At 41.1% G+C, this 24684-nt stretch overlaps 1 protein-coding gene across 2 annotated transcripts in view; it reads left to right on the top strand.

Annotated features, from left to right (window-relative positions):
- The window catches only part of Vps26a (VPS26, retromer complex component A), a 32195-nt gene extending 8944 nt beyond the window's left edge, over positions 1-23251 (top strand). For both annotated transcript variants that reach the window (XM_028886188.2, XM_028886189.1), the window contains exons 3-9: positions 6913-6988; positions 8057-8213; positions 9470-9634; positions 11829-11935; positions 12816-12884; positions 19696-19838; positions 21650-23251. In XM_028886188.2, the coding sequence (XP_028742021.1) occupies positions 6913-6988; positions 8057-8213; positions 9470-9634; positions 11829-11935; positions 12816-12884; positions 19696-19838; positions 21650-21763 (831 nt within the window). In that variant the 3' untranslated portion in view covers positions 21764-23251. The remainder of the gene's footprint in view (positions 1-6912; positions 6989-8056; positions 8214-9469; positions 9635-11828; positions 11936-12815; positions 12885-19695; positions 19839-21649) is intronic.
- The last annotated feature ends 1433 nt before the right edge of the window (positions 23252-24684 follow it).

Here is a 24684-nt window from a genome sequence, read left to right as displayed (position 1 = left end):
TTTCCAGACAGGCCTGAGCTGTAGAGTAGGCTGTCTCAAAGCACTTTTGTATGGATGCCGGTGTTTTGATTTTTTTCCCCATTTGCCTTCTGAAGACTGTCTTGACTGTTTCCAAGTTCTGCTCAATTTGCTACTTAATTGACTTTTATATTGGTGTGTAGGGCTTCATATATATTTTAGGATTTATTTTTATTTGTTTTGTGTATGAATGTGAAAGTTTGGGCATACAGAGAACTTGTGTTGGTCAGAGGACAACTTTTCTGGCCTCTACCGTGTTTTAGAGGCCGTTTCTTATTATTTTTCCCACTGGTTGCATCTGTGAAGGTCTAGCTGATTTCCCCATTTCCACCTTCCATCTGGCTGTTGGAGTGCTGGGGCTAGGAATTACAGCTAGGAGCCACGCCTGGCTTTTTGACATGGTTTCCTTTCCTACATAGGTTCTGGAGCTTGTACGACAAGAGTTTGTACCTGCGGCGCCATCTCACTGGCCTCTTTTGTATGTTTTTGATGGGAGTCTTTTATAGCTGGGTATGGTGGGGTGGGGTGGGGCGGGCACTCCTGTAATCCTAGCATTTGGGAGTTGAGTTTGAGTTTGAGCCAGTCTAGGCGACGTGAGAGCCTGTCTAGAAGAGGAAAAAGGGTTTTATTTTATTTATTTTGTTGTAGAGTTGTTTTCCTTTCCTTTCTTTCTTTTTCTTTTCTTTTTTTTTTTTTTTTTGGTGAGGATAGTAGTTAACACAGGGTTTCTCTGTGTAGTCTTGGCTGTCCTGAAACTCAACTCTGTAGACCAGGCTGGCCTTGAACTCAGAGATCCTACCTCTGCCTCCTGAGTCCTTGGATTGAAGGTGTGTGCCCCTCCCCCACCCACCCCAACTTTTGTTTGTTTTCTAAAGACAGGATCTCACTATGTAGCCTTTGCTGGACTGGAACTCAGTATGCTCCACAGGCTGTCCTACTCAGACATCTGTCTGCCTCTGCCTCTGCCTCTGCCTCTAGAGTGTTGTGATTAAAGCCCAGGCTTTTTTTTTATTCCCTCTGCTGTCTTGACTTGACTTTCAACTCAGTTTTTTATCTCTCTCTTCTAATTAGCAGGTGATTGATGTTTCCATTTTGTTCTTTTCAGATCTAGTTTAGGCATTTTCCAACCACAGCCAGGACACAAAGTTACTCTGTTTTCTTTCACCCGAGTTTTTAAATTATATGTCCTGTCCTGGTTCTTAATTCATTTGAAATTGATTTTGCTTTATTGTAAAAGTCAAACGTGTCCCCACACTTGGACCTATAGTAACCCAGAGCATGCATTGAACAAGTCATCCTTCCTCTCATTGTTCTCTAATGGCACCTTTGTCCTAAAGCAGAGGTCAGGTGGGTCTGTTCTGGCTCCTTTGCTCTGGCTCCTTTGCTCTGTGCTGTTGGCCTATCTGTGGCAGGAACCTCGTCGTTCCTCTCAAATACTCTAATGAAGTTGTCATTCGTTACCATGAGTTGGCTCTCATCAGTTCAGTTGCCACCTGCTGGATTTGCGGTTTGCAGCTTTCACCGCTGACCTCAGAACGTTATCGCTTGGAACAGAAGCAGTGGCCACTACCTGCAGATCTCTCATCTAAACTTAGCTTGTTCCTCTATGGAGTTGCCAGTTCTGGACGTTCATATACATGGAATCACTGTGGCCTCTGGGTGTGGTTCCTTTCACTGAGTGTTATCTTTTCAAGGTAGCAAGTGTTCTACTGCACTCTCTTAAACTATATTTTAATTCAAGAATATTTTAGCTTTATTCAAGAAAGATCCCTTATCCTCTTTTATGAAAAGCTTTGACTTTGCTTACCAGACATATTATTCCTAGATATTCTGAAGTCCTCTATGGTTTTTAGATTAGTAACTCATTGTTTTTTTTTTAAATATTTATTTATTTATTTATTTATTTATTTTTTAAAGATTTATTTATTTATTATGTATACAGCATATATGACTGCAGTCTAGAAGAGGGCACCAGATCTCATTATGGATGGTTGTGAGCCACCATGTGATTGCTGGGAATTGAACTCAGGACCTCTGGAAGAGCAGCCAGTGCTCTTAACCTCTGAGCCATCTCTCCAGCCCTATTTATTTATTATGTATATAGAAGAGGGCACCAGATCTCATTACAGATGGTTGTGAGCCACCATGTGGGTGCTGGGAATTAAACTCAGGACCTCTGGAAGAGCAGTTTGTGCTCTTAACCTCTGAGCCATCTCTCCAGCCCTAGATTAGTAACTCATTGTAAGGTTATTAATAATGATTATTATATATGTTTGTTATTCTGATTTATCACAGGAAAATTTTGCCTATTCAATTTTTGTTGGTATTGATGTTTTATTGAAAATATACATAACAAAGATTTTAAGACGTTTTTCATGTTAATTTTTTTTTTTGTTGTTTTTTTGTTTTTTTGTTTTTAAGACAGAGCTTCTCTGTGTAGCTTTGGAGCCTGTCCTGGAACTCCCTCTATAGATCAGGCTGGCCTCGAACTCACAGAGATCCGCCTACCTCTGCCTGTGTACTGGGATTAAAAGCTTGTGCCACCCCCACCAGCTTAAAATTTTTTTTAAGCATTTGTTTTATGAGGGGGTAGGGGAAGGTGTGGGCCACAGCATGTGTATAGAGATCATAGGACAACTTTTAGAAATTGGTTCTTTCCTTCCATCCTGTTAGGTTCTAGGGATAAACTCAGGTCAGCAATATTGGTGGCAAGTGCCTTTACTTACTTATTTATTTATTTATTTTTGGGTTTTCCGAGATGGGGTTTCTCCGTGTAGCTTTGGTGCCTGTCCTGGAACTCACTCTGTAAACCAGGCTTTTGAGTGTTGACACCCATTTGCCCCAGCACCACTTACTGAAAAGAGAATCACTTCTGTTGTGTTGTCTTGACGCTCTTGTGCAAATACCTTTGCAAATGAAAACAATTCTTGTTTGTCTACAGCTTCAATTTCTTCTCTGTTCTGTTCTGTACTTTGTATTATAAATTTATAAAGAAAGGCAGAAAGTAAAAACTCACTTTGAACTAGGAGGCTCATTCTCCTTTATTTTTGAAGTTTTCAGATAGCGGCCTTAAAAGGGCATTGTTTTTACATGGAAAAACTATTACTATTATTATTATTATTTATTAATTTTCAACAGGCCCTGCCTGCCCTAGAACTTACTATGTAGACCAGGTTGGTCTTGAACTCAGAGATCCACTTACCTTTGCTTTACAAATGTTGGTATTAAGGGTGTGCACTACTATACCCTGCTTAAAAACAATTCCTGTCAAAGCAATTAGGTGCTGCTGTCAAAACTGTTGGGTCTGTAAATAGGAGTTCTGCCATAGAAGAAAAAAATTGAGACCCTGTTAGAGTTCATCAAGATAAAGCATTGTAATTCATATCATTGGCAATTATTTCAAAGTGACATTATTATAAAAGTCAATTTTTTTCTTGTTCCTAGCTTGTTTTTATTGGGCATTTTTACTGTTTTGTCTGTGGACAGGGACTTGATGCTTGATGACCTGGGGGCACTGGGCTGCCCACACTGAAAGGTGCTTTTTTCCTTTTGCGGCAGTAAATGCAGCAGTGCATAAAGGTGTATGTTTAGTCTGAGCTTATGGTTTATAGCTGAACAACTTAGGTGAGAGATGTTTGTGTAGTATCTTTCATTAGTGTGGACATGGACTGTGTTCTTCTGGCAGAACTTAGAAATGTGATCTTAGATCATCACAGTATTGAGGAATAATAATATACACATGTTTTGCCGTCTTCCTGTGACACTGTAAATGGTATATGGTACATTGACATGTTTGTCCTAAAGAGTATACACTCTCAGTCCCTCAAATCATGAAGATAGCATTATTTGAGACATGTACAGAATATCATATGCTGGCATGTGAGCTTTGAGACTGCTTTATTAGCTTGAGCCAATATTGTGTAAATAGACCTGTCTTCCCTATATTCAGTTTTCATCACCTTTTAAACAAATAGCCTCACCCATTTCTAAACGAAATCCTTATTAGTAATAAAGGGGAAATATCAACTTTAAATTGGAGAAACTGGACAAATGGCATTAACTGAGGGATTGGAATTAGCAGCACTTATGTTGAAACAAAGTGACATAATGTAGCTAGGGATGGCAGCCCTGTTTTGTGATGCTAACATCTGAGAGTCGGAGAAGTCATCCTTGGGTATATAGGATGTTCAAGACCAGTCTGGGCTTCATGAAACTTTTCTCAAACAAACAAAAGCAGACATTATATGCTTCCTAATATGGATACACTGAGAAAAACACAACTTCATTTTTGTAGTGTTCTTGCTAAAAATGTATAATCCTAGTAAAGTATCAGACAAAACAAAATTAAGGGACATTATTGACCTGTGTTCTTGAAAACTTTAGTTGTAAGTTAGTTTAAATCCACCCCAGACCCTCAAACGCACTTTTTTTTTTTTTCTGATTTTGTTTGTTTGTTTGTTTGTTTTGGTTTTTTTGAGACAGGGTTTCTCTGTGTAGCTTTGTGCCTTTCCTGGAACTCACTCTGTAGCCCAGGCTGGCCTCGAACTCACAGACATCCACCTGCCTCTGCCTCCCGAGTGCTGGGATTAAAGGCATGCGCCACCTCTGCCCGGCGTACTTTTTTTTTTTTTTTTTGGTTTTTCGAGACAGGGTTTCTCTGTGTAGCTTTGCGCCTTTCCTGGAGCTCACTTGGTAGCCCCGGCTGGCCTCGAACTCACAAAGATCCGCCTGCCTCTGCCTCCCGAGTGCTGGGATTAAAGGCGTGCGCCACCACGCCCGGCTCCGGTGTACTTTTTTTAAAAAACAATTTATTTATTTTTGGGACAGAGTCTGTATTTGTAGCCTAGGGTGGCCTAGAACTTGTTATGTAATCCAGGATGAGCTTGAGTTCTTGATCCTTTTATCTCAGCTTCTCGAGTTCTGGGGTTGAAGACAGGTGTTGTTACCATACACACCATGACCTAACATTCTTGGTACATGTGAAGCTCATTTAAGTGCTTGTCTGTCTTAAACATTTTCCTGACTTTTTTCCCCCAGAGTGAATGTAAGTTATTAAGGAAAAGTGAGAAATTAAGTTTTCTGACTTTTGACAGGATTCATGGCCTGTTATAAAAACCAAAACAGAGCTTGAGAACTACAAAGAAGGTCTGGTCTTGGTTTATACTTGTAAGTCAAAGGGCTGAGGCAGGAGGATTTAGAGTTTGAGTTGGTGTGGGCTTGTTGGAGCATCTAATCTCCACACACTCCAGTGAGGTAAATGCCTGAACAGAACAGATGTGGGCTGTGGTGGTGGCCAGCTAGGCTACCGCCGCCATACTTCTCTCAGATTTATTGAAGCCACAGGCAGTTGTACCACTGTAAGTGACTCTTCCCAGAATACCCTGCTGCTGCCCCAAATCCAACTAGTGCCACCACCGTGGTAGTGACAACGTCCTGCAGTCAGCAGCTAGTCTCCTCCTCTCTTCTGCGTCTCTCTCCCGTTAGACTTATGACAAAAATCCAGTTCAGATGGCTTCCAGAAGTTCAGTGTGGGGAGGAAGAAACAATTTTGCATCTAATCTATTAATCCCATGGCTTTTTTTTTTTTTTCCCTTTTCGAGTCAAGGTTTCTCTGTGGAGCCATGGCTGTCCTAGAACTTGCTCTGTAGCCCAAGCTGGCCTCTAACTCATAGTGATCTACTGACCTCTGCCTCCGTAGTGCTGGGATCAAAGGCCTGGGCCACCACTGCCTGACTGGCATGTTTTCTTGACACAGAAAAGGTTGAAAGCTCTCCACTTGATAGGTTGCAAACCCACTTTTTGTTCAGATGAGATTTCTAAGTCTGAGGGGTGGAGGACGTGTGTAGCTCAGTTGGCAGAGTGCTCACATGCACGAAACCTTGGGAGCGTCAGTCCACAGCCCCATATAACGGGGACATGACGGCACATGCCTGGAATCCCAGTACTGGGCAGGTAGAGGCAGGAGAGTCATAAGTTCACATTCACCCTCAGCTGTATAGAAAGTTGGAGGCCAGTCTGAGTTAGATACCCTGTCTGAAAAATAAACAAAAATGTGTAAGTTTAGTATTTCCACTTGGCAGGTACATCAATCTAAGGATTTTGAGATAATGCAATTTAAAAGTAAGACAGGGCTGGAGAGTGAGCTCAGTGGAAGAACACTTGGTTAGCGTGAACAAGGCCCTGGGTTCAATTCTTAGCACTGAAATATGAATAAATGGATTCATGCAAGATAAACCATACCTAAAATTAATTTCTATCTTAAGATAGTCTACATTTTAGCATGAGTTATAGACTTAGGGTAAAAAGTGTTCTTTTAACTTTTTTTTTTTTCTTTTTTTTTTTTAGGCTGGGTCTTAAACTGGTCTCAAACTGGTCTCAAACTCAGTATGTAACCCTGGCTGACTTTGAACTCATGATCATCCTATCTCAGCCTTCCATGATTACAGATATGAGCCACTGTGTCTGGTTTAGTGAGCATTGTCTTTAAGGCTAGAAGTCATAGCAAGTATATTGCTCGTGGTTATAAAAAACAGAAAGTTTTTAGGTTAATTCTTGGAATTAGTGATTATTTCACATTAAAATTATTTTAGTCCTAGAATTGTTTTATTATCTGATCAGACATATGGGTAGGTGGAGATTTCCTTTATCTTTGAGTCTTTTTATATTTCTATACTATGAGGGACTCCTTAATTAAGTAGATGCTTTATTTGTGCAAGTAATGGATTCCTCAGGGACTACCTATGAGTTGCTCTCCCTGGTGCTCTGGGGGTCACTGCCTTTCACCCCTCTTGAATGAATGCCTCAAAATACTTCCAGATTATAGTCATCTAAAAGGAATCTTTTAGGCTCACTCAAAGGACTGTTAACATCTCTGACAATTTCATGTTTTGGCAGGTAAACCTAGCCTTTAAGCAGCCTGGAAAGAGGCTAGAACATCAAGGAATTAGAATTGAATTTGTAGGTCAAATTGGTGAGTTTTAAAATAGTATTCTTTTTTCCTATGATGACTGAAAAGGGTTGGATTTAGTAGTTAAATAATTGAATTAGAGCTTAGCTTTATGAAAAGAAGAAACTGATTATATGTAATAAAAGAGGACCTAGTATTGTAATCATGCGTCTCAGTTGTATTTAATGATATGTGACTCATTCTGCCTTCGTTCTTAGACTCTGCTATTAAAAATTGAAGGGGTTATGTAAAGTACCAGCCTTGAAACATAATCCCATTGTCTCCCATCTGCCTTCCGTTTTCATCAGCCTTACTCACAGCCACCACCTTCACCTCGGTCTTTCCTTTTAACTGCCATGTTCTTGGTCTCCTGAGCTCGTGTCTACCTGGAGCCAGACTCCTCTGAACAGAAAATCCCACATAAAAAGGAAAGGAGTAATTTCCTCTTCACTTAGATCAGAGTGTGTACATTTCCATGTGGGTGCTTTGGAGACACTCGAGTTCGCAGAAAACAAAACTACACATCCCTCTTTTGGAGCTGGAGAGTCAGGAAAGGAAGCATGGCTTACTAAGACTCTCTCCATAGCTAGGTTTAAAATCTAGCTCATTGTTATTGTACTTTTTTAAAGTACCAAAGCTGGGATGGTGGATATTTATAAATCTATTATGGATAAGACTGTACTCAGGAGCAAGTTATAGAAATTAACTGGGAGTTGGTGTTATTCTTTTGTGCATGGCAGTTTTATCAAAGTAATATATTTATCTAATAAAACAGAATTGTTCTTAAAGGGAGGATTGCTCAGATGACTACTGGGGTGTGTCAGCTTCGTATTAGGAAGTACAGCTATGTGAAAGGAATGAGACTTTTCTATCAGAAGTTGTCTTTGTGCCAGACTGGAGTTTATTTATGCCCAAGTGGATGAAATGAGGGAATAAAATCCAGATCATAGCTCTAGATATTAAAGTAGAAGCATAGTTAGCTAATTTCTCTTGGTTAAAATTTTTTTTTATTTGTTTAAGCGATAGAAGCTTGGGTTTTATTGACTTGGATGATAAATATAATTGGTCTTTTTGCTGTTTTAAATTTCTTAGAACTTTTCAATGACAAGAGTAATACTCATGAATTTGTAAACCTAGTGAAAGAACTAGCCTTACCCGGAGAACTGACTCAGAGCAGAAGTTATGATTTTGAATTTATGCAAGTTGAAAAGCCATATGAGTCATACATCGGTGCCAATGTCCGCCTGAGGTATGGATGTGTATTAGAAATTATAACAGAATCAAAACTGGAAAACCATGCTGCTACTGCCGATGTCTTTATATAAACTTGTAATTACTGTTCTGGAGTAGAAGACTTAAGATTTAAAATATTCTATTACATACTTTGGTTCACCTGACTGACTGATAATGATTTAAAGTAATCATGGCTGTTACTATAATGGATTCAGAGATGTTTCAGTTTTACTTTGTATGAATTATCAGTATTAGTTCAGATCTTTAGTTTCCTGATGAACCTCATTCAGCATATGAATAGATAAGAAGAGATAACCTGGCCGGGTGGCGCACACCTTTAATCCCAGCAGAAGCAGGTGGATCTCTGTGAGTTTGAGGCCAGCCTGGTCTACAGGTGGAATTCCAGGACAGCCAAGGCAGTTACACAGAGAAACCCTGTCTCGAAACACACACACACACACACACACACACACACCAAAAAAAAGAAGATGAGGAAGAGCTAATCCAGGGACTGAGTACACAGGGCAGAACTGAAGTAGGGTCCAGTTTTCTTTACCCTTTGTATTTTTATTCTGTGGGTGGGCACCTGCATGCCACTGTGCGCATACAGAGGTCAGAGGCCAACATCCAGTTGGTTCTCTTTCACCACATGGGTCCCAGGAGTCAAGCTAAGGTTTCAGGCTTGGCAGCAAATTCTTGTACCTGCTGAGCCACCTCACTGACCCCCAAATCCCAATTTCTAAATTCTCAGTCTAGTGTTCTTTCCTGTAAGTCTCCTTGCAGGAGGCCCAGGCGGCCTCCAAGAGGAATGAAATATTTGAGTGGTAATGAAGCAGGTCAAGAGCCCTCTTTTGCTGTTCACTTGGGGTTGGGTTTGACCGCACAGAAGACAGAAGCTGACACTGTGCCTTGACTAGAGTTGAAGAAACAGCAGAACCAAAACAGTGATAGGAGGGGCTTTTTAAACAGGCTGAGGATGGTCCTCTACGGCCGTTTCAGAAGGAGTTATTTGTAAAGTGGAATTTTGTATTTTCTCATGTTGGCATAGCCATAAGTGTAGCATAGGTAGAGTACATGCTTAGCCTGCAGGGTCTTGAATCTACTCCCTCGTACCAAACAAAGCACCCCCAAATTAGAGTCCTTTCTGAGTAAACAAATGGAGAAGTTGACACTTAGTCCCATCAAGAAGAAAGCTGGATTGGTTGACATTTGCTTACTGAAGCACCGGAATTGAACATAGGTGGTTGATTTCATCTTTCATTAACTTTGTAGGTATTTTCTTAAGGTGACGATTGTGAGAAGGCTGACGGACTTAGTGAAAGAGTACGATCTTATTGTTCACCAGCTTGCTACCTATCCTGAAGTCAACAACTCCATTAAAATGGAAGTGGGCATTGAAGATTGTCTGCACATAGAGTTCGAGTATAATAAGTCCAAGTAAGTACCCGAGTGGTCGCTGCTATGTCCCTGTGGTGAGACTAGGTGACAGAGACAGTGTTGAGCAGTGAATACCGCGGACTTGTCCTCTGACTGCTTAAACAGCGCATGTGCATCGTTGGAAACCTATGTACACATGAAAGGGGGGATCCCATGACTTCATCTTCACCACTAACCCACTGTTCATGTCTTCTTGTATGTCTTTCCAGAGGTAAAAAGGGGTGGCATACATGCCCTTTATGTTGTACTTTCAGACAGTGGTCTCATTTTGTTCATTGTATAATGCCTTTTCTTGTTGTTGTCGGTGGTGGTGGTGGTTTGAGAAAGGGTCCGAACTACATAATCCTGGCTGGCCTGGAACTCACTATGTAGACTAGGCTGACTTTGAACTCATAGAGATCCAGCAGCTGTCCTTTTTTTTTTTTTTTTTTTTTTTTTTTTTTTTTTTTTTTTTTTTGAGTGCTGGGAAAAGTACTCCTTTTTGGAGTGCTTCTGGTCTTGTATAATGCCTTTGAAAATTGTATTATGGAAGATGTGAAAGATGTGAAGATACCAAGGTACATGAATAATATAGTGATCAATAGAAGAAATCTTCACATAGGTATTGTCCCCTCCAATAGTTTGTTTTTAATTTGTATTTTTGAGGTAAAAGTTTGCTATATAGTCCAGGCTGACCTCAAACTCATGGTGCTGTCTCAAGCTGGGGTTTTAGGCATGTACCCACCATACTCAGTGTCACAGTAGTTACTAATACATGGTCTGATATGTGTTATCCATACAAAGTTCTGTACTTCCCATTATATTGAATCAAATTGCAGACATTTGTAAAATTATATGATGTAAAAAAATCTCTATGCCATTCTATCTAAAAGATTAATAACTCCTTAATATCATCATATATCTGTTAGCATTCATATATTGCTATTTTTCTTTTTTCTCTCCTTTCTCTCCTTTCTCTCTCTCTCTCTGTTTCTCTCTGTCTCTCTCTGTCTCTCTCTGTCTCTCTCTGTCTCCCTCCTCTCGTAGCCCTGTAACTCATTCTGTAGACCAGACTGGCCTCGAACGCATAGAGATCCTCCTGCCTCTGCTTCCAAAGTGGTGGAATCAAAGGCATGTGCCACCATGACCAGCTTCCTGCTGTGTTCTAAACATATTTTTCACATGGTTTGTTCAAATCAGCATCCAAACAAATATATTCTTCAGTATATTGTATGAGGGTTTTTTGTTTGTTTGTTTTGCTTTTCAAGAAAGGGTTTTTCTGTGTAGTTCTGGCTGTCCTGCAACTCACTCTGTAGACCAAGCTGGCCTCAAACTCAGAAATCCACCTGTCACTCCCAAGTTTACATCACTGACACTGTCATACATGCCTTTGAACTGTCCATAAAATTATCAGGCAGTTTGGAACCTAAAAAGCCGTCACTGAAGGGTTCCTTCAGATTTCTGTGTTAATCATGCATGTGTTACGTTGATACCTAGTTCTGGGAGGAATCAAAAACTACTCGAGTATTGTAGGGATTCTCAAGTTTATTACTTCATGATTTCATGGCTTATTTATTAATACAGTGCAGCAAACTTAACCCCTGAGGGTAGCCCCTGGGTCTCTTTGGCCAGATGGTGGGGTAGCTGTTCTGTTCCACCCTTTTCACACTAATACTACTAAGTTCTGATAAGAACTTTAGTGTTGAAAACATACTAATATGTTGTTAAGTAAACATCAAGCATATAAGATTCTAACTTTCTATTTAGTTACGTGCTTGAGTGCCCTGAAAACTAACCTTTTGGGGCCAGGCTTTTTGAGATAGGGTTTCTATGTATAGTCCCGGCTTTCCTGGAACTCACTTTGTAGACCAGGCTGGCCTCAAACTCACAAAGGTCCACTTGCCCCTGCCTCCTGAGTGTTGAGACTAAAGGGGTATGCCACCATGCCCAGCTATGAAAACTAACTTTTAAAGAGAGACAATTAATTGTGCTAATTAGTCCCTCAGGTATATTTGACCACCAAGTAAAAGTTTAATTTCATATTTGCATAATGAACTGATTAATACTGTTTGAGAAAGGACATTAAAGAATATGAATAGTTGCAATGGTATTTTGAGATAGTTATTTTCCTTGAGGTAATCTATTACCTTTTTTGACTTGTCTCACTTTTTTTTTTTTAAACTCATAGTATGTTATACATATTCTTTCCAAATAGGTATCATTTAAAGGATGTAATTGTTGGAAAAATTTACTTCCTATTAGTAAGAATAAAAATACAACACATGGAGTTACAACTGATCAAGAAGGAGATCACAGGAATTGGTAAGTTGAAGAAAAGATTTTAATTGAAATTAAAATTCCTTGTTAGTTGAAAATTTAGAAGTTTTAGATATTAACACAATTTGAAATCCACATTGGATATTGACTTTGCATTTGGTATTTTGCTGTAATTCATGCTTTAAAAACCAGTTCTTGAGCTGAATTAGTGCAAGACCCTGTAGACCAAGGCCAAGGCATCACTTGAACCCAGGTGTTGAGACCAGCTTAGTTAGGAAAGTAATTTTGTAATGGTATTATAAATATCTGATTCTTTTTTCTTTTAAAGACAAGGTGTTGCTGGCCTCTAGCTTTTCTTGCCTCAGTTTCCAAGTGCTGAGACTACAGAGGCTGAAAAGGAAGCCAGGCTGGACTATATAGCCAGACCCTGGTTCCAAACAAACAAACAAACAAACAGCAACTCACCTGGAAAACCTGTACTGCTAAACCACACCCTTAGCTCTTTAATAGTTTTGTTTGTGTTTTTTTAAACTTACAATTGACCTCATTTTTTAGATATCTGAGTTAAAATATCCTAGAGTTAATCCCGAAGTTTTGTATGCATGTCATTTACGTATTCGGTTTGATGTTTTTCTCTATGTTAAAATGAACTCTATGGGCAGGTAGTTGGAGATTTGAGAGAAAACCTTGCTGCAGTGTAAGCTGTGAGGTGTGTCACTGCCTTCTCTTTGAGCATAGAGCAGAAAGGATTGCAGGAGCTCTCTCTGTGAGGCTGACTCTGAACTGCATGTACCTGTGGGGAGACTGAAGCGTGCCGTTGAGTGATAAGTTTAAGAACAGAATAAAACTTGGAAAAGAATGGCAGTAATTAGCTGAAACAGGACAGAGAATATTCAAATCAATGTCGTTTCCACTGTTCTACTAGGACCCAGCACCACAACAGAAACAGAAACAATCGCTAAATATGAAATCATGGATGGTGCGCCAGTAAAAGGTAAATCAGTTTCACTCCTCTGTTATTTTCTATTTGATGTAAGTCCTACTGCACATCTCTGCTGGCCCTATAACTTTCTCTGTAGACCGGGCTGGCCTTAACTAACTGGTGGTGATCCTCTTGCTTCTGCCTCCCAAGTGCCAGGGTTATAGGTGTGCACCACTGCACCTGGATTCATTTACTTCAAAACATTTTTTAAAGTTTATTTTTTTTAATGTATATATTGATGTTTTGCCTACATGTATGTGGGCACCGTGTGCATGCCTTGTACCTGTGGAGGCCAGAATAGGGCATTGGATCCCCTGGAGCTGTAATTACAGACTGTTGGGAGCTGCTGAGTGGGTGCTGGGAAACAAACCTGGTCCTCTGGAAGAGCAGCCAGTGCTCTTAAACTTCTGAGCTCTCTCTCCAGCCCCTGAAAATCTTTTTGTACATTATTTGTGTGTGGGGAGGGTTGTGTGTTTGCAGTGGCATGCATGTGGATGTCATAGGACAACTTGTAGGAGGTGGTTCTCTGCTTCTACTATGTCCTCAGGCTTGGTGGCAAGTGCCTTGACTTACTCAGCCTTCTTGAAGCCTTTAGTACTTCTTTTATGTGTGTGGATGGCAGTGTTCATAGCAGTTGAACTTTACTCTTCATTCATTGTGAAAGTATGAATTCTTAAAATGTATAATGGCTGGGCATAGTAGCACACACCTTTAATCCCAGAACTTGAGACAGCAGCTGATGGATCTTGGTGTGTAGTGGTGTTTGTTCCACCCATGACCTGGGCTATAGGGCTTGAAGGAGGTGGTGCTTCCTGCTGTTGTATGTGACCTCTTATGAGGAGGAGAGAGGGGTCATGTGGTCCCTTCTCCCTGCTGCCTTCTCCCTTTTGTTTGTTTGTTTATTTTTTATCCTGCTATGATCACACTCTGGATGACCTGGGAATTAAACCTGGTTCCTCTGGAACATCAGTCAGTGTTCTCAACCACCAAGTCATCTATCATATATATATATGTGTGTGTGAGAGTGTGTGTGTGTGTGTGTATGTGTGTATGCATATATATATATATGTATATATATATATATATATATATATATATATATATATATATATGTACAACCATACCTCCTACGGGCCCTATAGCCCAAGGTTTTAGGCGGAGCAAATACCACTGCATTTCCCCTTTCTGTCTAAATAAGAAGGCTCTAAACTTAATGCAAACTATATATGATAAGAATGATTATTAAGTATTGTCCAGGAAAAACAAAGGGTAATAACATAAACTGTTGCTGGAGGGCTTCTCTCCAGGTTCCCCAAGCCCTGCAGTCCCACAATCCACGTATAAAATAATCACTCAGACGCTTATAATACTTATAAACTGTATGGCTGTGGCAGGCTTCTTGCTAACTGTTCTTATATCTTAAATTAACCCATTTTTATAAATCTATACTTTGCCACGTGGCTGGTGGCTTACCGGCGTCTTCACATGCTGCTTGTCCTGGCGGTGGCTGCAGTGTCTCCCCCTCAGCCTTCCGCTTCCCAGAATTCTCCTCTCTCCTTGTCCCACCTACTTCCTGCCTGGCAACCTACTTCCTGCCTGGTCACTGGCCATCAGTGTTTTATTTATATAGAGCAATATCCACAGCAATAAACAAAAATGGAACTACAACCAACAAGAATAACATCAAACAAGAAAGACATGCTAAATGTCCAGAAATGTTCAGAACATAGGTAAATGGAAAATTACCAAGATTACTCCAATAGCTGTTCTATCTTGAAGATTCTAACTCTAGTACTAATATGTTCTAGCTAAGATGCTGGGAGATTGTAACTGTAACTATCTAGTCTTCAACTCCATCAAAGACCTGAGAAGGAACATAATAATACCTGAGAAAACAGAAAATGCAAGCAGGCAATTTCCGAAATTCATACGAGAATAGACGGAGACAGCTGGCAGCCTGGATAGTCACCTAGAGTTTCTCAGCATTGTCGGAGCATCCAATTTACTACAGGCCTAGAATATCTGACAGACCATTTTCAGAAGCAGGACTTTTGAAAGACCATCTTACCCTGTCTTGGCAGAGTTCAGTAGTCGCTTTTCCTTGTGTCCTGATTATCCAGAAAGGACAGCATTCATACTGTCAACAGTTGAAGCAAGGGCAGTTCTTTGCCCAGCAGGCCATTTTGTGCCAAGAAGACAAAATTACATGTGGAAATGTCTCAGAAGCCCAACGTTCTCTCGGGATCAGATCGGTGCTGCCAATAGCAATCATGTCTCACATCAACGGAATTCTTAGCTATCAAAACATTTAAATGCATAATCTCTAGGTCTGTGAAGTGTTTGATGATTACCTATCTGTCTGACGTATGTTTCTGTAAACCTGGAGAACGTAACTGACATAACTATTGAAATGACAGTCATGGGTGACTGGCTCTGTAAGTCTTTTCTACCTAAATAACCTAAGGACTAAGGCTTTATGTAAACAAGGCAGATGTACATGTCAACAGATGTATAAGGACAATGACCTCAAAATTGTGACAATTACACAAAATATCTTAAACAGAGGTAGAAATGTATAGTGCAGTATGACAACAATATCCTTAATATGTATCAATATACAAAGTATCCTAAACAGAGGTAGAACATACATACAGTGTGATAAATATAATATTACATTTGTATCAATATACAAAATATTTCAAACAGGAGTAAGAATAAATATATATAAATATATATTTTTATATATATAAAAAATATAGTTTTGTATTTGTATCAATATATGAATTATCTTAATATAATATAAGAGTAGTTTACATTTGTATCAAATATACAAGAATCCATATCAGTGCGAATTATCCAAGACTGATCATTTGCTAAATCAGTTTACTAGTAAATACAGTAATCTATCTTAATGTACTATACTTATCCATTCCCCTTTTTCTTTTCTAAAGGAGAATATTGAGTCTAAATTTTATTGTTCCACCCCCAACCCTATAATTATACATCCATAACCCTGAGAAAAATGAAACCTTTGGGAGAGGGATGTTGTTTACTTAGAATTTCTTCCTGCTATTTAGGGGGCAATGGTATCTCCTACGTTGGGTACCACTTGTTAAGATCAGTCCACATGAGTCTATTTAATGGGTAATAGGGATTTATTAAGATGTAAATTGAAGAAATGCACTCATGAATACAGAACAGAGTAGACAGCTGAAGTCGTCCTCTGATCTGACCAGGAGTGAATCTACCTCGCAGGCAGCAGGGAGAAGGGACCAGGTGACCCCTCTCTCCTCCTCGTGAGAGGTCCTGTACAACAGCAGGAAGCACCGCCTCCTTCGGGCCCTGTAGCCCAAGCAAATACCACTGCATTTGTGAGTTTGAGGCCAGCCTGGTTACATAGAGTTCCAAGATAGTCAGGGCTGCAAAGAAAGATCCTATCTCAAACAAACAAAAAACAAAACACACAAAAAAATTTAAAACAACAAAAACAAAAACCTTAAATGATTTTTTTTTTTTTTTCAGTGCTAGAGGTTAAACCCAAGACCCTCATGCAGACTAGGCAAGCACTGTACTACTGGGGGAGATGTGTGTATGTGTGTGTGTGTGTGTGTGTGTGTATGTATGTATGTGTATGTATATGTATGTGTATATGTATGTATGTATGTACACACACACACATATGGCCATCTTTTAACTTTGTGTGTGTGTGTTTCAGTGCAGACACTTGTGCCATGGCTACATGTGGAGGTCAGAGGACAACTTTGAGGATTTGGTTGATTTTTCTCCTTAACCCCATGGGTTCCAGGAAGGAATTCAGGCTGTCGGGCCATACAGCAAGTGCCTTTCCCTGCTCAGCCATCTAGCTGACTGGTCCTTTGGTTTTGAGACAGTCTTACTAAGTTGTCCAGGGAGTCTTGAATTTTATGGTCTTTTGTTGTTGTTTTAGATAAGGTCAAGCTGGTCAAATTACTCTATAGCCAAGGATGACTTTGAATTACTGCTCACCTACTTCCAGAGTGCTAGGGTTACAGGCATGCACCACCATGGCCTGTTTACATTACTTGATAATCTTTAGTATGTAGGCCAGGGGAACCAGTATTCTGGTTAGTTTTTGTCAACTTGATACAAACCTACATTTATCTGAGAAGAAAGAACCTTAATTGCAAAAATGCCTTGGTAAGATTGGCCTGTTAGAAAGTCTTTTCTTGATTAGTAATCAATGTGGGAAGGCCTAGCACACTGGTGGCGCTACCCATTGGCAGGTGGTCCTGGGTTCTATAAGAAAGCAAAGTGGAGCAAGCCATGGAGAGCAAGCTAGTAAGCAGCACTCCTTTATGGCTTCTGCTTCAGTCCTGCCTCCAAGTTCCTGCCTTGGCTTCTCTCTGTAGACTGTGACTTGGGATAGGTAAGCCAAACAAACCCTTTTCCTCCGAACTTGCTTCTGCCCATGGTCTCTAGACTAACAATAGTAACCTGAGACATCATGTTCTTAGGTTTTCTTACTCTGGGAGGAATTACTTCAGAAAGGAAATAATGTTTGTTGAGTACCAATTTCAAATAAGACATTGTAGTTTTTAGGTGTCATGAAATTCCTACTATTCTTTGAACTATTTATATCTTATATTTTCAGACGAAACTAAAGTGCAAAGAACTTAAAACATTAGCTACAGCTTATAGAGTGAGTCACTGTATAGTTGGCATTTGACCCAGGCCTTTCAGACTCCAAGGTCCACACACATGCACTTTTGTTAGGTGCAATATTAGTTTGTAAAATTCCAGAACCTCAAATTTGTATGTAAAGTATAGATTTTGTGTAAATGAAATCCTAGCCCTTAGGTTGCTGAAGCAGGATGATCGCTGTGAATTCAAAGCCAGCTTGGGCTACTATGAGACTGCCTCAGGAAACCTACAAACAAAAGTGAAATAATGGGGGCCAGACAAGATGGCTCATTGGGCAAAGGTACCTTTGGGGAGGGGCTCATGAGGCCTGCGCTTTCATCAGGACCTACAGGCAGGTGATGGCTGCTGGGTGGTGGGGACATTTTCTTCAATGGTGTAGTCACTGGAAAGATGTCTGCACTCTAAGGAATGCTTGCCTGTGCTCCTGAGGAAGCCTGATGGAACTCACTGGTGTGTGTTCTCTCCCTCCCACACACAATGACTAACTGGGAGGAGGAAGTAGATCAGCCCCAGGGCTTCACCCCTGGGAGGGCTGCAAGAGAGCAGACTGAAGAGTAACATGATAATGATCAACACATCATATACAGGAAAGTACCAACATGAACCTGTTGTTCATAATTGATGCATGCTAACTAAACTATTTATATCATACTAAATATGTGTGACTGGGCATGGTGTTTCCATGGATGTTAACCCCCACACTTGGAAGGGCAGAGGCAGGAAGACTGAGAGTTCAAGGCTAGTCTTTGCTTTTCTCAAAAAGGAGCCAGGAGAGAGAAAAGAGGGACAAAGAGGGCGTGGGGAAAACAGAAAATACAGGAATCTCAATAACAATCTTCCCGGTGTTGAGGATTGAACCTAGGGTTATGGAACATGCTAGTCAAGTGTTCTGCCACTGAGCTCACTAGCTAGCGCTCTCTCTCTCTCCTCTCTCTCTCCTCTCTCTCTCTCCTCTCCATCTCTCTCTCTCTCTCTCTCTCTCTCTCTCTCTCTCTCTCTCTCGCTCTCGCTCTCTCTTGTTGTTTGTTTGTTTTTGTCTTTTCAAGACAGGGTTTCTTTGTAGCTTTGGAGCCTGTCCTGGAACTCACTCTGTAGACCAAGCTGGCCTTGAACTCACAGAGATCCACCTGGCTCTGCCTCCCGAGTGCTGGGATTAAAGGCGTGTGCCGCCGCCGCCGCCGCCGCCGCCGCCGCCGCCGCCGCCGCCGCCGCCACCTGGCCCAGTCTATAATATTTTTAAATGAAGGCTGTCATCCTTTTTTGTGTATGTTCATATGTGTGCATGCATGTGTATGTGGAAGCCAGACTCAACCATGGATGTCATCCCTAAGGAGAGTACTGTCCACCTTGGCTTTTGAGACCAGTTTCTGATTGGGATCTGGGGCTTGCTGCAAGTCAAGAGGCCCTGGGATCCACTTGCCTCTGGTGTCCTGGTGCTGGGATTACAATGCACGCCAGCAGGCCTGGCGTTTGACATGGGTGCTAGGAACTGAGCTCCAGTCTTCCTGCTTATGCAATAAGCACCTTACCAGTTGAGCTATTTCCTAGCCCCTGGGTCGTCGGCATTCTGTACACTTTTCCCTTTAGATGAACTAGTGTGTATTTATAGACATTATATGCATTAATGAAATTATGGTAAAATTCAAAGCAGAAATGCAACTACTTCTATACAACCATATTTACTGGCTGGCACTGTTCTAATCTCTTTATGTATTTTAACCTCCCAACATAGTCCTTACAGTTTCCCTACAAAATGGGTGTCATTGTTACTGCCCATTTCACAGATGAGAAGCTTGAAACAGTGGATAAGTCCCACAATCCAAGGATTCTTGGCCTGACCCAGGTTGCTCTAGAGCAGTGGTTTTGAGCTCAAGTCAACTCCCTGAAAAACACTTGACATTACCCAGAGAAATTTTGTGCTGTCTGTTGCTGGCATCTGGCGGTGTTACTAAGCATGTAGGACCACCCCCCAAGGAGTCATCTGTCCCCCGATGTCAGCTGCGACAGACTAGACAGTGCTTATCTCAGGTCTGCGTCTCTCTCGGTGAGGCCAAAGCTCTGGTGTGCAATGGCTCTCTGTTCTGAGTCTTGGGTGATTATATTTGATTACCTGAGAAGTAAATGGAAATTGCTTTTCTTTCAGGAGAATCTATTCCGATAAGACTGTTCTTAGCAGGGTATGACCCAACTCCCACAATGAGAGACGTGAACAAGAAGTTTTCCGTGAGGTACTTTTTGAACCTCGTGCTGGTTGATGAGGAAGACAGACGGTACTTCAAGCAGCAGGTAGGGCTCCGTTCTGGGCAGATCTGACACCACCTGGAGAGCATCTCCTTCTCAGAAGCTTACTTACTATGCTAAGCGGGTGGGGCACTGAGTGTGAGGGGACACTGAGTATTCAGTACAGAAGTAGGGGTTGTAAGAGATCTTTCCAGCCATTCCACAGGACTGGAGATGAGCCACACTGTCAGTCCTTTTATTGTTCTCCTAAACAACTTTTTTACTCCTGAATAAAACCACCTACTGTTTATGGTATCAGGCAAATAAAGAACAAAGATGGCTAAAAACCAACAGAAATTCTATCATTGCTGTGATTAGTTTTTCAGATACATTTAGGCATGTTTTAGGTCATACTTTTTCTTTTGGTTTTGGTGGTTCTGGGGTGGAACCTTGGGCATGCTAGGTAAGCTCTCCTCCCCCCTCCTGCACCTTTCCTTTCCTTCTGGTTTTGACAGAGGTCTTACTGAGGTGCCCAGGCTAGTCTTACATTTACCCTCTGTCCTAGGCACGCCTTCTACCTTAGCATGCACCGCCAGCCCAGCATTTAAGAGTGTCTTGAATGTGTTTCTACTTTTAAATGTAGATACCTTCCTAAGCCTGTCTCCATCATTGTGTACCATCCCACCAGTCCACTGAACCCAGGCTCATCCATGCTAGGCTGGTACTCCATGGCTTAACTACATCCTCAGCTCTCCAGTGTTTTTTAGTTTTCTAATTTTTTGAGACAAAAGTTTTACAATGTAGTCTAGGCTTACCTAAAATTTCCAATCCTCCTGCCTTACCTCTTACTGAGATTATAGATAGGTATGATTTGAAACAGGAATTTAGAAGAGGAGAGATTTCGGGATTGACTGGTTAGGATACCATTTATATAGACAGCACCATAGGGAGTGGAAGGCGGTGCTGGAAAGAGGTAGGGCAGCTTATTTGGCCTGCATCAGAGCAGAGACTAACTCAGTTTGGGACAGGCGTTTAGGGAAGGAAGGAGGTAGTAAATTAACATGAGGGTATGTGAGGTGGGCCTCTCATGTTTGGGCCAGGTACTATCAACGAGCAATACAAGCAGTGTTTATAAAACAGATAATGTGGGGGCTGGAGAGATGGCTCAGAGGTTAAGAGCACTGATCACTCTTCCAGAGGACCCGGGTTCAATTCCCAGCACTCACATGGCAGCTCACAACTATCTGTAACTCCAGTTCAGAGGATCTGACACCCTCACACAGGCATACTTCCAGGCAAAACACCAGTGCACACAAAATTAAACAAAACAAAACAGATAATATGGGATCCAGCGAATGGCTCACTGGGTAAAGATGCTTGCTGCCAGAAGACCTGAGTTCATCCCTCAGAACTCACAAGTGAAAGAAGAAAACTGACTCCAGAAGTCCTTCAGCCTTTACATGTATGCTGTGGCATACACGTGTATGCACACAGCGTGAAATGTGCACATAAAAATAACATGGCAGTGATAACGCAGGATGAGTTAGAACAGCCAAAGCTACTCCCCAGAAAGTAGGTTTGGTGTTCTAAGGCCATGGCGAGGGGTTGACTGACCTTGGAGGAAAGCAATGGAACAGCAGCAGATTTGGGGATTCTCTAAAGCAGTAACAACTAGGACTATGTGCTAGGGTAGATTTTTGGTGGTGCTGAACGTGAGTGCAGGTGGGAGGAACGGGGGGAGAGGGAAAGGGGTCAGGACGGCTGAGGCTTTGGTAGGGAGGAACTGAGATTGTTTTACAGCTTGTTAGCCAGTCTTTTCATGGTGAAATCTAAGACCTAACAGAGAACACCACTACGGCTGTCTTGTATTCCCCTAGGAGATCATCCTGTGGAGAAAAGCACCCGAAAAACTGAGAAAACCGAGGACTAACTTTCACCAGCGATTTGAATCTCCGGAATCACAGGCATCTGTGGAACAGCCTGAGATGTAAGCAGAATGGGACAAAGCAGCAGGAACAAGAACTGGAGCCGACAGGACAGGTGACGCTCAGTGGGCTAGAGCCGGTCACAGCCGGGAAAGTCCAATCTGTCTGCTAGTCTTCCTCATCCTCAAGTGCTGCATTATTTTCCAGTATGATTAGAGATTCTGTGTGTATATCAACTTTAAAAAGTGCTTTCTTGGAAACACTGGAGAATTCTTAAGCTGTCTTTTTTGTTTTCTTTTTTACTGCACACTGATAAGTACTCAGATGCATCAGCATAAGCATTAAGGATTTTCATGTGAGTAGGCTGGTATTTGTAATTTTGTTTTCTTTATGCATAATGTTGAAAATCCTTTTCTCTTTTTTCATGCTAATGATTACCTCTTATTCTCTATGTGCAAAAAATTAAATATTTTTTTGTTCAAGTAAAATGAGAAAACCTGAGCAGCCCTTATGTCCTGCAAAGTTTTAAGACACGGCTCCTCAGTATTTTTGAGAATTGTTTTTACATGTGTATCAGAAACCAACCTGGTGTTGCACGGTAGATGCTTCTGGATCTACCATTTCACGGCCTCCTGGTTTTAATGGGGTCTTCGGAGATATATTAAAATTTTCCAACCAAGGGATTACATGGCGTGTCGTTGTGGCCCTCTTCCCCCATTAACCTTTTTTGCTATTATTTTCTGTATCACCATGTAGGTTCTGCAGTGAGGAGTTGACATGTTGGCATTTTAGAACACCTTAGACCTGTATCATTTTTCCATAAATACTTTGAAACGTGTATATATATTTTAATTTAAGAACTTTTGCCATGTGTATGCAAATATCCATTTGGGGATGAGAGGGCTCCAGAGGACTTGTGAAGCATATGTAAGTGTCCAGATCTGGACAGTTTCTTGTTAACTGGAACATTGGCGAGTTCAAACTCATTTAAATGTCACCTAGTCTATTTAAAAACAAACAAACAAACAAACACGAAATTCATTTGTTCAGTGGCTCTGAAGAAGTCGCTGCAGTCATCTGAGCACAGACCACTGATGGTGGACTATGGGGCAAGACAAAGGCTGCTGGGTGGGAACTACGTTCACTCGTGGTTCATTGTTCTTTTGTTTGTTTTTATACCAGTATTCCTTGACACCTCAGAGCAAGTTCTGTCAGTTAACCTTACTTTCCAAGGAAACTGAACAGCCCAAGTTACCTTTCTTTAAACCTATTTTACTATGATGGCACTTTGATAAAATGGCCAGCAACCAACCCTGGCCAAAGGTTCCACGTACGTCCTGGAGCAGCTACCGTACATGTGGAGTTCTAAGAATGGCCATGTTTCCCTTCATGTAAGTGCCTGTTCAGAGTTTCAAATTTTCAAAATGCCAAATATTTTCATGGTCACTTGCATGTAGTAATCTAGGAAATATTCAGAGATTTTGAAAACCAATTGTATTTAACCGGCCTCAAGTTGTGCAACTATGATATATAATAAATAATTTGAAACAGAAACTTGTAGTCTGAGTAAAATGACTTTATTCTCAAACCTTCTCATTGTTAGTAGGTTGAACACAGGCTTGTCCAATGGTTCAGGAAGACACAGTCATAACAGTGAGTTTTTATAAATAGTATGTAGCTAAAGGTTTGTGAAGGTTTATTCTATTTTTTATTTTATGTGTATTGCTGTTTTGCCTGCATGTCTGTCTGTCCAGACGTGGGCAGAGGAGGGCATTAGACCCCATGGAGCTGAAGTTACAGGTGGTTACAAGCCCCCATGTGGGTGCTGGGAGCAGACCCCCGTGCTTGCTATTAACCACTGAGCCATCTCTCCAGCTCCAGCAGCTTCAGTTTTAACTAGTTTGCTTAAAACTTACATAACATGCTGATTCACTCCACCTGAGACTTTCTGGTGCATAATCAATTTAAGTTTTTTTCTGAATTCAGTTTTGGGATTTTAGTCAAAAGCTGGTAAATAAAAACATCAAACTACAAGCTAAATTTGTCCACTGATGTAGTGTCACAGTGGTTCTCAATCTTACTCCAATGTCAGGGTCACTTCAAGAGCTCTAAAAAGATGGCCATGCCTAGGTTTTACCTAGATGGTAAAATCAGAATCTCACTGGGAGTAGTGGTACATACCTGTAATCTCAGCACTTGAAATGCAGAAGCAGGAGGATTACCACAAGTTCAAGGGCAGCTTGATCTACATAGTGAATTCTAAGCTAGTTAGAGCTATATGAGGCTCTATCTCCAAAAAAATTTTCCTATGTATTGGGACCTAACATAAAAAAAAGAAACTACCCAGGGTTAAAGAGACACTGAACATGTTTGTGTTAAGATGGTCTCATACAGGCAAGGCTGCTCAAATTCACTGTATAGCTGAGGATGACCTCAAAATACTTTTAAAACAAAATTAAATCCCAACACTTGGGTGGCAGAGGCAGGCGGATCTCTGTGAGTTTGAGGCCAGCCTGGTCTACATAGAAGAGTTCCAGACAGCCAAGGCTGTTACAGAGAAACTGTCTGGAAAAAGAAACAAAAAATTAAAGTGGGGTCTTGTAGCCAAGGTTAGCTTTGAACTCCTTATGTAACCAAGGTGATCTTTAACTTCTGATCCTTCTGTCCCTCCCCCCCATTGACGTAGGCATCACCAGGATGCTTGGTTTACGTGGTACTTGGACTTCCTGACTCAGGGCTTTGTGCACGCTAAGCAAAGCACTCAATCAACTGAGGTACAACCCTAGCTCTAACCTCAGACTTGAGTCCCTCTACATCCTGGTTTATAAAATGCTAGAGATTGGACCAAAGGCTTCATACTTGCTAGGTAAGCACTCTAGCAATTCAACTATATTCTCAGCCCCATTTAAATATTTGGTTTCCCCATTAATGAAGTTTTCTTATTTGACATAGTTGGGGAAGAAAGGATTTTCCCCTATTGTTTGAGA

Source organism: Peromyscus leucopus, chromosome 16_21 (genome assembly GCF_004664715.2).
Source record: "Peromyscus leucopus breed LL Stock chromosome 16_21, UCI_PerLeu_2.1, whole genome shotgun sequence".
Taxonomy (NCBI): domain Eukaryota; kingdom Metazoa; phylum Chordata; class Mammalia; order Rodentia; family Cricetidae; genus Peromyscus; species Peromyscus leucopus.
Note: the sequence above shows the minus strand (reverse complement) of the source record. Positions and strands in the feature narration are given on the sequence as shown.